General features: G+C 41.0%; 1 protein-coding gene across 1 annotated transcript in view; it reads right to left on the bottom strand.

The window, feature by feature from the left end:
* Nucleotides 1-212: 212 nt before the first annotated feature.
* Nucleotides 213-12,316, bottom strand: part of Dpm1 (dolichyl-phosphate mannosyltransferase subunit 1, catalytic) — a 28,450-nt gene continuing 16,346 nt past the window's right edge. The window contains exons 4-9 of the mRNA XM_008835152.3: nt 11,527-11,603; nt 11,250-11,275; nt 8,431-8,526; nt 4,887-4,955; nt 2,912-3,026; nt 213-501 (exon numbers count right to left, since the gene is read on the bottom strand). Coding sequence (XP_008833374.1) covers nt 397-501; nt 2,912-3,026; nt 4,887-4,955; nt 8,431-8,526; nt 11,250-11,275; nt 11,527-11,603 — 488 coding nt within the window. The 3' untranslated portion in view covers nt 213-396. The remainder of the gene's footprint in view (nt 502-2,911; nt 3,027-4,886; nt 4,956-8,430; nt 8,527-11,249; nt 11,276-11,526; nt 11,604-12,316) is intronic.

The raw sequence follows: 12,316 nt of genomic DNA, 5'->3' as shown, positions 1-12,316 counted from the left end.
ACCCTGAACTCACATCCTGCCTCTGCCTCCTGAGTGCTGGGTTAAAGGCATGCACCACCACGCCCATCTTTTTTAGAGTATTTCATATTCTTTCCCATATAAAAAGCTCTGTATTCATACACTCTAATGAAAGCAACATTTTATGCAAAACCTATATAATTTGTTTATAGGCCTCGATACAGCAAAATATACATAAAAATTGAGAACACTGCTTATTGAACCAGTAGCATTGTTTAATTTGAAATTTCAATGTGAGTTTCTCCAAAGAAAAGATCCATATGAAACGTACCTTACCTTCAAGTTCATGCTCTAAGAGTACATTTAGAAAAACCAGAAAATCAGGCTTCTTTACATTTAATTGAAATGAACACGGTAAGCCTAAGTGAATAATTTCTTTTACGTAGTAGCAAAGAGAGTCAATAATCCTTTCAGGAAAGAGACTATTTCATTTCCTCCCAACTTGGATTCACCATAAACTCGATCCACAAACGATATTGGAACCTGGTTAAAAAAACAAAACAAAACAAAAAAAATTAAAGTTAGTCTTCAATGCAAAGTGAGTCCTGCAATGAACTGTGTCCACATGTGACTTCATGAAGGACTGCTACCTTATTAGGAGATCTGGACTGAAAATGATGTTTTCCATTGTTTGAGTTTTCTATACACTGTAGCTCTTTGTTAAATACTACTAAACTTAGTGTATCTTACTTTTTTTTTTTTTTTGAGACAGGGTCTCCCTGTAGCCCCAACTGTCCTGGAACTCACTATATAGACCAGGCTGGCCTTGAACTCACAGCGATCCGCCTGCCTCTGCCTCCCAAGTGCTGGGACTACAGGCACATGCCATCATGCCCGGCTTGTGTATCTTATTCTTTACATAATAATTTTTCTGGGATGGAGATGGCTCAGCAGTTAAGAGCACTTGCTGCTCTGCAGAGGACCTGAGTTCAATTCCCAGCACCCAGAGAGGTTAACAACTGTCTACAATTCCAGATCTAGGGGGTCTGATGCCCTCTTCTGGCTTCCATGAGCATTGCACACATGGGTGTACTTACATACAATGCAGGCAAAATGGTCATACACATAAAACATAAAATACCTCAAAGACTAACATGGCCAGGCGTGGTGGCACATACCTTTAATCCCAGCACTCAGGAGGGCAGGAGGATCTCTGAGTTCAAGGCCAGGTTGGTCCATGTAGTGAGTTCCAGGCAGCTGGGGCTACAGGGAGACCATGTCTCAAACAAACCAAACAATCTAGAAGCAGCAGGGATCCATAGAATCAGGGGATTCTTTTTTTTAAAAAAATATTTCATTATTGCACCTGTGTCATTCAATGCCCTTGGAAGTCAGAAGAGGGTGTTGGATTCCCTTGGAACTGGAAGTAAGGATGGTTGTTAGCTGCCGTGTGGATGCTGGGAATCAAATTTGGGTCCTTTGCAAGAGCAGTCAGTGGTCTTAACCCCTGAGCCATCTCTCCAGTAAAAGTAACATTTACTTTAAGAATCCCCTTATTCCAGTCTGGAGAGATGGCTCTGGGGTTAAGAGCATCGGCTGCTCTTGCAGGGGACCCAGTTTCGGTTCCTAGCATCCACATGGCAGATAACAGCCATTGTATACAGCTCCAGTGGATCCAATGCTCTCTTCTGGCTTCTGGAGGCACTGCACGCACAAGATGCTATTATATACACGCAGACAAAACATTAATATACATAAAAAATATTTTCGGGGGCTGGAGAATTGGCTCAGTGGTTAAGAGAAGTGACTGCTCTTGCAGAGTCCTGGGGTTTGAATCCTAGCACCCAGATGGTGGCTAAAACCATCCTAACGCCAGTTCTGGGGGATCCGATGCCCTCTTCTGACCTCTGTGGGCAATGCACAACACTGGTGCACTTGCACACATGCAGGCAATACACTCATACACATAATGTTAAAAAACTTTTTTTAAAGTTAACTGTCCTTATTTTAGTATCTAAAAATAAATAATCTGAATCAAATCTACAGCTGTTTGAAAAGCACTGACACTCTGGATACTATGTTAGTTAAACCATACTTAAATGAGGGGCTGGAGAGATGACTCCATGGTTTAGAGCACTTGCTGCTCTGGCAGAGGATCTCAGTTCAGATCCCAGCACCATACTGGACAGATCACAACCATCTGTAACTCTAGTACCAAGGGATCCAACCAATTTTGGCCTCCAAGGGCATCTGCACACACATGGCCATGCATGCATGTACACATGTACACACACACACACACGATCTTTGAGTCGTGTGATGGCACACACCTTTAATTCTAGCACTTGGGAGGCAGAGGTAAGCAGATCTCTGTGAGATCAAGGCCAGCCTGGTCTACCTAGTGAGTTCCAGGCCAGCTGGGGCTACAGGGAAACCCTGTGTAAAAAAACAAAAAAAAAAAATTAAAATGATCTTTCACGCCCCCCTCAATTCGTGATATTTAATGATCATTGTGATGACATTAAATAAAAACCTTATCTTTCACAAGAGACGTGGTAGTATAGGGTGGCTATTTTCTTGTTGTGAATAAGAGTCTAGTATGAAATGTGGGGTCTTCTCCAGCAGTTCACCAGCCAGCCTCCAGACCCTTGCTCTGTAGTCCCTGGACATTTTCATTACTCAGAGGAAAAACAGCTAAGGAACTCACACTGTAATGCTGCCTGGTCAGAAGAAGAGCTATGAGGTACCAGCAACCAACTGCTTTGGTATAAATTACAGTAGGTCAAATACACTCATTTGAATTTTTACCCTTTAATGCAATGCATGGTTATTATAAACAACTTGAAGTCTAAGATGTTACTAGCTTTGTAGTTAGGCAAGCTAAGCTATGTGTAAAGCCTATCCACCTCCCTGTACCTTTCTGTTGAGTACACACACAACGGTTTCTGCTCACCTCACCAACAGTGTAATTCAACTGTCTTGCCCGGACAATCATCTCCATCTGAAAGACATAGCCTTTAGAAACACACTTTTCTATTAATTTCTGTAGAACTTCTTTTCTGTATAATCTGTAAAAAAAAAAAATCAGAATATGAATATCTGGATGAATACATTTATCTACATGTATCTTTTTTTTTTTTTTAATAAGGTCTCCTTATATGTAGCTTTAGCAGGCTTAGAACTCACCATGTAGAACAGGCTGGCCTTGAACATGTATCTTAAACTTTCAATCAAAGCTTGCTGGTATTCTTAAAGCCTCAAACTCCCAAAACTCACCGGACACAGACAAGTTCCCAAAGTTTGTGACACGTGTGTCTTGTGCAATAAATGCTCTATGAACTATAAGTAAGGAGTTTAGAATAATTCTAAAAATGAATTCTTAGTATCTTCTCAAGATTCATACTATCAGAAACTATGAAAATATTGTACATCAGCTGTTTAATGCAGATGCACCCATTACTTTTGGTTTGGAAACTGCTTTAACATTTACCTTTCAAGCTGAAATACTGGCATAAAAGCATGCATTGTGCGGCTGGAATGAACTTGGCAGCCAATAGGCATCTCTTCACAAAGAGGCATCTCCTTACTAAGACTGGCTTACTAAGTTCACAAGGATAACCATAACCAGGTCCCAGTAGGAAGAGTTGCTAAGACTGCAGATGAGCTAGACTAAGACTGGAACAAGGCATCTCAGGATGGAGGCTGTCATGGAGACTTTTGCTATGAACTGAGGACACAGCTAAGACACAGTAGGGTAACTCTTCAGGGGGATTACAGGTCAAGCATAGAGCTCAACCAATTTCTAAAGTGAGGAGGAGGAGCTGGGAAGGCATGTGGGGAACTAATCCCTTTGTTTAGTAACTCCAAGCAGGAGGGAACATCTATTATTTGGTTTATTTATTTATTTTTTGGTCTTTTTGAGACAGGGTCTCCCTGTAGCCACAGGTGGCTTGGAACTTGCTATGTAGACCAGGCTAGCCTCAAACTCACAGAAATCCACCTACCTCTGCTAGGTGGTGCCAGGGCTAAAGGCGCCACCATGCTCAGCTAAAACCATTTTTAACTTATTAAAGCAATGGATAGGGAGGCAGCAATTTTTTCACTTATTTATTTATGCATGTAAATTTTATTACTGTTGTGCGTATGATCTGTGTGGTAAGAGTGTGTAAGGTCAGAGGCCAACTTTGTGGAGTTGGGTCTCTCCTTCCACCGTGGGTTCCAGGGACTGAATTCAGGACATGAGTGGCAATTTGGCATAACTAAGATCTCTGAAGTGAAGATCAAGTTCACCTGGACCCAACTTTTCCTTCAGGTTTTTTTTTTAATTTAACATTTAAATTTCTTCCTTGATGTTCCACTTATTTATTTTTATTTTATGTGTATGAGTGTACTGTCTGAATGTATGTTAAGTGCACCCATGTTGTGCAATGCCAGTGGAGGTCAGAAGAGGGAGTCGGATCCCCCTGGAACTGGAGTTACAGACAGTTGCTAGATGTCATGTGGGTGCCAGAAACTGAACCCTGGTTCTCTGCAAGAGCAGCCAGTGCTCTTAACTGCTGAGCCATTTCTCTAGTCCCTCCCTTCAGGCTTTTAAGTATGAAGGAACCAGCAGGCAGCACATACTCATATAGAAAGAACATGGCAACTAAAAGATACCACAGAAACAGTCAAGATTTTAAGGTTTTCTGCAGATAATTAATATGTACAGGCTGGTTTTTCTTTTTTTTTGAGTATATCAGTAACAGGCTACTCTAGTCCAAATGGGCACCACTAGTGTGAATTAGCACACTGAAACCCTGCAGGCCAACATTCTGCCTATAAGAAGGTTCTTTAAGGTCTCACTAAGCAGCACCTCAGGAATTCCTTTATCATTCTCTAACAAAGTCAGAAACAGATGCTTAGGTTAAAAGCTGTAAATGGTACTGTACCTGAAACTTCCAGTTAAATCCGAAGCTCCTGGTCTCAGCAAAATCTGAGTTATGAAATTGGCCCCACGGCTGCAATAAACCAGTTTCCTTATTAAATATTTAGAAACAAGAAAAAGACTCAAGAGCAGAGTGCTAACAATGCTACTCATTCATAAATGCACTAATTTCACAAAAATGTTAATTCTCTAGAACAGAGAAAGTTTTAGACAGTGAAATGAGATCTGACATATTTCAGAAAGAATGGGACTTTTTACTCCTTGAGATTGAAATTGAGAAGAGACTTGGAAAGTAACTGTCCTTCCAAACATTGCTGAGAAGGGCTGAGGATGTGGCTCAGTTGGTAGCATGCACTAAGCCCTGGGCTCCATCCCCTACACTTCATCAACTGAGAGTGGTGGTGCATGTCTGGGCTCTGAGAGAGGGCTTTAGTTTCTGGTGATCGTTAGAAAATAACTCAGTCCTTGAGTCTCAGTCTGCTTGGCTAATCTAACAAAACACCTTACTCTGGTTTAAATTATAAAAATTTATTTCTCCCAGTTCTGGAGGATGGAGAAATCCAAAATTAAGGTGCAGCTCAAGTGGGGAATGAGGTAGGTTGAGAGAGCAAGCTCTCTGACCTCTTAAAAAACACTAATCCCATCAAAGGGCCCACCCTCTTTACTTCTAAATCTAATTACCTTCCAAATACCCAAACTCCAATATCAAAACATTGAAGGTGTCAGATATAACATGAATTTTGATGAAACACAGACATTCAGTCCATAACAAAAGCTCTGTATCAAACACTACTATCAATTCATAACAAACTATTATTGACTAACTGCTTTATTAACATTTCAAATACGTAAAGTGGGCCACACTAATGAGACCTAGTTTATACAATGCAGACTAACTACTATTAACAGATAAAACTAAATGCAACTAAATAACACAACTAAAATGTTGGAGTGTAACTGTGTGGTGATTCTTTAACTTTTATTTATTTCTTCCCTCCCTCTCTTTTTCTTTTCATAGTGAGACAGGGTCTTACCATGTAGTCCTAGCTGGCCTGGAACTCATTATGTAGACTAGGCTGGGCTTGAACTCACAGAGATCCACCTGAGTCTGCTGGGATTAAAGGCAGGTGGCCACCACACCTGGCTGTTATTTAAATTTTTAAAGATTATGTATGTATGTGTGCCCGCATAAGTTTATGTGTACCACATGCATGCAGGTGTCCAAGGAGGTCAGAGAGCATCAGATGCCCTGGACCTGGAATTATAGGTGATTGTTAGCCACCTGATAAGGGTATTATCCCCATCCTCTTTAAGAACAGTAAATGGTTTTAACTGCTCCAGCCCGTGACTCCCTAATTTTAAACAACAGGTGAATGAATGACTAAACTCAGACCTTTAGAGGTTCATCACTTGCTTTCAACCTTGGCTAAGCCTGGTAGTACAAGGAATAATCTGCTGAGGAGGCCTCTGGACACTCTCATGCACAGGTTCTCATTCACTCTGCGATGGGTGGGAGAAGGGCAGGGCAGTGGTGTACGATTTTCTCCTCATGGGATTCCAATGTGTAGCAGGATTAAAAACTATTGAATCCAACCTCTTCCTTATTTGATAAAGGCTCAAAAATGTTTTAAGTGACTGTTCTTAGGTTCTACAGTTGAGAAAGAACTTAAGAAAATCTGTAGTAGGAACAAGGATGGTGATAGAAGAAATTAATGATATGTACACGTCTTCCCGTAACTCGGAAACACATGGGATAGACTGTATCATGGTTCTCCATGAGCCTTCCCACTGAGAACTAGACTGTCTCCCTACTTATCCATGAAGAATACTGATCTTATGGGATCCCCAGAGGCCTCTACTTAGGGAGCCGCTGCCTTTGTGTTCTTGGAAGAAACAACCAGGTGAAGGGGCTGAGATAATTTAGTCAGTAAAGTCCTTGGCATGTAAGTATGAGATATGATAGGTCCTCAGAAGCCTGGGCCAGCCAGCCTACTCTGCAAGTTCCAAGGGAAAGGAGGCTGTCCACTGACTTACAAACACACAAAGTCACATGAAGCAGCTGCTTCACTTCCACTCCTGTGAGAGGCACGAAGAGAACTGGAGGGGCCTCCAGCCAGTCTACAGGATCCTACTGAGCTTTGGAGATGGGTTGACAGTGACAGTAAACTAAAAGTCTGGTTTTAAGATGAAGTTAGAAGAGGTAAAATATACAAGACAACACAATTAAGTGAGAAATGTAATTTAAACCAAGGTCTTAGTGACTATTATAGTGTCCTATTTACTTAAAATGATAAAAATATAAATACAGTAGGGGAGAGTATCCTAACTTTTTCAAAAATTGATTTACATGAAACTAAGTATCAGTACAAAAACTTTTTTTTGAGACAGAGTCTCACTATGTAGCCTTGGGTAGCCTGGAACCCACTCTGTAGACCATGCTGGCCTTGAGAGATCTGGCTGCCTTTGCCTCCCAAGCACTGGGACTAAAGGTATGTATCACCACCCCCAACATTTTTATTTTTTAATTTTTAAAAATTTATTATTTAATTTTATGTGTATGTGTGTATTGCTTGCATGTAGGTAAGTGCACCTGTGTCGTGCAATGCCTGTGGAGGTCAGAGAGGCTGTTGGATCCCCTGGGACTGGAGTTACAGACAGTTTTTAGCTGCCATGTGGGTGCTGGGATTGGAACCTGGGTCTTCTGCAAGAACAACCAGTGTCCTTAACCACTGAGCCATCTCTCCAGCCCCAACATTTTTATTTTTAAAAATATTTTATTTGTTTTATGTGTATGCTACAAATTTCTTTTCCTACATTAATAAACACACATATTATTAGGCTTATTTTTAGAAGTATGTAGGTTCTCATCAAATGCATTTTTTATTTTTAAAAAATACAGATGCACTCACATACATGCAGGCAATACACTCATACACATAAAAAATTAAAATAATAAATATTTAAAAAATAAAAAAATGTTTATTTTATTTTAAATTTGTGTGTGTGTGCACATGAGTCCAGGGAGCTACAGAGGCCAGACGACTCCCTGCCCACCTGCCCCCCAAGGCTGAGTTACAACAGGTGGTTCTGAGATGCCATGTAGGTGCTGGTTCCTTTCCAAGAGCAGTGCTTGCTCTTAAACTCCGACTAAGGTTCAGCCCTTTTTTTTTTTTTTTTTTTTTTTTTTTGAGTTAGGGTCTCATCATGTAGCCCTGGCTGACCTGAAACTTGCTATGTAGAGAAGGCTGACCTTGAATTCACAGAGCTCTTTCTGCCTCTGCCTTAAAAGACATGTGCCACCAGGCCTAGCAAGGACAGTAAACTTACTAAAGCCTTGCTACCAAGGCTTCAAGGTTTGTGCTCATTATTGTTCAATGAAAACCAAGCCGAAATAAAAGCAAAAGGAAAATTGTAGGAAAGAAACTATGTGAGAAGTTTTATTGGCAGTTATAACCTGATCCTACAAATCCAAAGGTACCATGATAATTTAATTCAAATACAGTACACAGGTACACTATAGAGAAATTACATCACATGTATATATGTACCTGATTATCTTTCTTTTCAAATCCCAGCCATAGACACCTCCACTTCCTTTGTAGCGAGTTCCAGAGACAATATCAAAATTACCTTCCTTTTGTTTCCTGTGGAAAAAAGAACTGTCAATTAGAAAAATCTACTGGGCTTCTGACAAGTATTTTCAGAAGTCACACAAATAGAAGTTTTAAGGGAAGCAGAGACAAAACACAAGTCATAGAATCAGATTACCTGACAATTCAAAATGAGTCTTTCAGCCTGATTCTGTTCATCTCATGGTTTATTTATTTGCTTTTCTTATACTGGAGATCAAAGCTGGGATTTCACGCATGCTAGGCAAATGCTCTGCCAATGAGCTTTATATCCCTAATTTCTAGATCTGATTTTCTTTTACTTATTTTTAGTGATAGAGGCAAAGTACAAAACAGTACCACCATATAGGGTATTGGTAAAGTCACAGACTGGAGGAGTGGGAACTCCTCCATTCTGCCCACCGCCCTACTAAAGAAAGCACAGTATTAAAAAGGACTGTTCTCACTGGGCATGGTGGCACATGCCTTTAATCCCAGGACTCAGGAGGCAGAGGCAGGTGGCTCTCTGTGAGTTCAAGGCCAGCCTGGTTTACATAGTGATTTCCAGGGCAGCTGGGGCTACACTACAGGGAGACCCTGTCTCAAAAAGACCAAAAAAAAAAAAAAAAAAAAAAAAAAAAGACTGTTCTCTGTGCTTATAGAGCATAACCAGATACCCTCCCCTAAGGTCTTTGGTTGCATTTACAAAGTTAGAATCATAAACATCCCCCAGAGGCCAAGAGACCTTCCTAATTCATTTACTCATTCTTTCTTTTTGTCTGAGACAAGGTCTCCCTGTATCCCCAGCTGGCCTGGAATTCACTATATAGACCAGGCTGGCCTTGAACTCACAGAGATTTGCCTGCCTCCACCTCCCAAGTGCCAGGATAAAAGGTGTGTGCCACCATGTCCCACTATTTATTTATTTTTAGGTTTATGAGTGTATTGTCTACATGTGTGTAAGTGTGCCTGTATTGTGCAATTCCTGTGGAGGTCAGAAGAGGGTGTCAGATCCCTTGGAACTAGAGTTATGTAGGGTTGTTAGCTGCCATGTGGGTGCTGGGACTTGAACTTAGGTCTTACACAAGAGCAGCCAGTGATCTTAACTGCTTACCCATTTCTCCAGGCCCAGACCTTTCTAATGCTTAAGACTCAGTCTGAAAAGGTAGTAACAACAAAAATATGGTTTTGCTATATAGTGAAGAGTGGTCTCAAACCCCTCACCCTCCACTATCTGGAGGGCTAGGATCACAGCGCAGCACTCACATGCCCTGCTCCCATTATTACTGCATGTTTGTTTTGGTTTTTGAGACAGGGTCTCACTATGTAACTCTGGGTGGCCTGGAACTTGTTATGTAGACCAGTCTAGCCTCAAACTCACATAGATCCTCTTGCTTCTATCTCCCAAGTGCTGGGATTAAAGACAAGTACCATTATGCCTGGCTCATTTCTGCTTGTTTGGAGACAGGGTTTCCTCTATGTAGTCCAGGCTGGCCTTAAACCTGCAGCAATTTTCCTGCAGCTGCTTCCCAAGGGCTTGGATTACAAGCATTGCCACTATGTCCAGTCCATTATTATTATTTTTTATTATATTTTTTTGGTCTTGTTGAGATAGTCCCTGTAGCCCCAGCTGGCCTGGAACTCACTCACAGAGAGCCGCCTGCCTCTGCCTCCCAAGTGCTGGGATTAAAGGTGTGTACCCCACCACACCTGGCATTTTTAAAAATTTTATGTGTATGAATGTCATGTCTGCATGTATGTAAGCGCACCCATGCTGTGTATGCCGGCAGAGGCCAAAAGAAGATGTTGGATTCTCTGGCACTGGAGTTATGGATGGTTGTTAGCTGCCATGTGGGTGCTGGGAGTTGAACCTGGGTCTTTTGCAAGAGCAGCCAGTGCTCTTAACTGCTGGACCATCTCTCCAGCCCCACTGCCCCCCATTATTTTTAACACCTCCAAAATGGTCAAGGTGGACTTCTGTGACTATTCTCTCACCTCAACAACAAAAGCATCATGAGCAATGCTGGAAGAAACATTCTTGAAAACACTCATCATGGTGCTTAGACTCTCCAGACAGAATATCCTAGAAAGATCAAAACAAAGCTTGTGTGTTTTAACGTATTCCTAAAATTCTTTCGTCAAAAGGTCCTACAGCTCATGCTTCTTCTAGTAGTATCTGAGTGTGCCCAGTCTTCGTCTTACTCTAACACAAGGTTTACATTTGACAAACTAATTGCTGATAGGTATTTTCCTGACTGCATACTAGGATGGACTTCTGTGATTTGTTAGCTGTTCTGAGTTTTCTACAGGTGCCTGGTCTGCTGCACTCTTAATCATGCTTAAGTGGTTTCCTTCCATTCCAGCTTTAAGTTTTCAATCATTAGCAAAGGGAGGCAAATAAAATATCTTCCAGCATCTCTAAACAAATGACTGCTTTGTCTGTTGAGATTATAAATGAATTATATTGTGGGAGTCCTGATGTCAACCATCCTGGAAAAAACCTATTTGTATATGGTCTTTTACTCCAATGATCCAAGGCCTAATTCTAACCAATTCATCTTTTCTGTATTCTGAAAGAATTTAGAAAAGGAGTTATTTATTGATCGGTCCCTAAAGGCCCCCAAAACATACCATGTAGTCACAGATCTGCATTTATGTGTCACAAGTCTGCATGTTAAATTTTGATAGAAAAGTTTTAAATTAATAAACAAGTGGAATTTTTAGTTTCTATTATTAGAAATGTTAGAAACAGTACCTACCTGATGAATTCAGGAATAAATTTTGGCTGAAATTTGGAAAAAATAAAAAGTCAGCAACATATGCCACGTCTATCACAGACAGCTAATAAATATGCACTAGACATAGTGGCTAAAGTCTGTAATCCTAGCACTCAGGAGATTGGGGCAAGGGGATCCCCACAAGCTCAGAGTAAGTCTGGACTATACACTGAGTTGCAGGCTAGCCTTGGCTACAGAATAACACCATCTCAAAACAAAACAAAACGTAAGACTAAAACCACAGAGACACACCACTTACATGGTGTGAAAGGTCAGCGTCCATAATGATGACATAGTTTCCTGTGGCATGTTTTATTCCGTGAATATAGGCAGTTCCTAAAAAATGAGAGTATTTAGATCCATTAACAAAAATCACTAGAAATATTTAGGTATGCATTTGAATAAGAACTAGTTTAGCACCCTAAAAGAAAATGTTAGTCCTCTAAAACTAGACTTTCCAACTTTAATAGTACAACTCACATGCATTATAAATACAATCAATGGACCTGGAGAGATGGCTCGGCAGTTAAGAGCCCTGGATGCTCTTGCAGAGGACCTGGGTTTTGTTCCCAGCACCTGCATGATGACTAACAATCACCCGTAACTGCAGTTCCAGGGGATCCAATGCCTTCTTCTGTCCTCTGCTAAGTGTGGTGATGCACACCTTTACTGCCAGCACTCTGGAGGCAGAGGTGAGTGGATCTCTGTGAATTTGAGGCCAGTCTGGTCTATACAGAACCCAGGTTGGTTGGGATTACATAGTCATATCTTGTCTCAAAAAAAAGAGATCATACCCACGTTTTCCAACTTATGAAGATCCTTCTGCCAATTGCTAAGACTATCAGGCAGGCCTTGCTTCCAAGTCTTAGAGGTTACATAAAAACTATCATATTCTTAGACTGGTCCCCACTGTCCCAAAATCTTGTTGGTGCTTCTTTAGTGTCTTCCTAAGACACAGTGGCCAGACCTCAGAACTCCAAACTGACATATCAGCTTCCTAGCTGTTATTTCCACTTAGTTGTATTGGAAATCTCAAATGCATTCCTATA

Source organism: Nannospalax galili, unplaced genomic scaffold, assembly GCF_000622305.1.
Source record: "Nannospalax galili isolate Female #2095 unplaced genomic scaffold, S.galili_v1.0 scaffold596, whole genome shotgun sequence".
In the NCBI taxonomy this organism is placed as follows: domain Eukaryota; kingdom Metazoa; phylum Chordata; class Mammalia; order Rodentia; family Spalacidae; genus Nannospalax; species Nannospalax galili.
The sequence above is the reverse complement of the archived record's forward strand: the minus strand, read 5'-3'. Positions and strand labels throughout refer to the sequence as shown.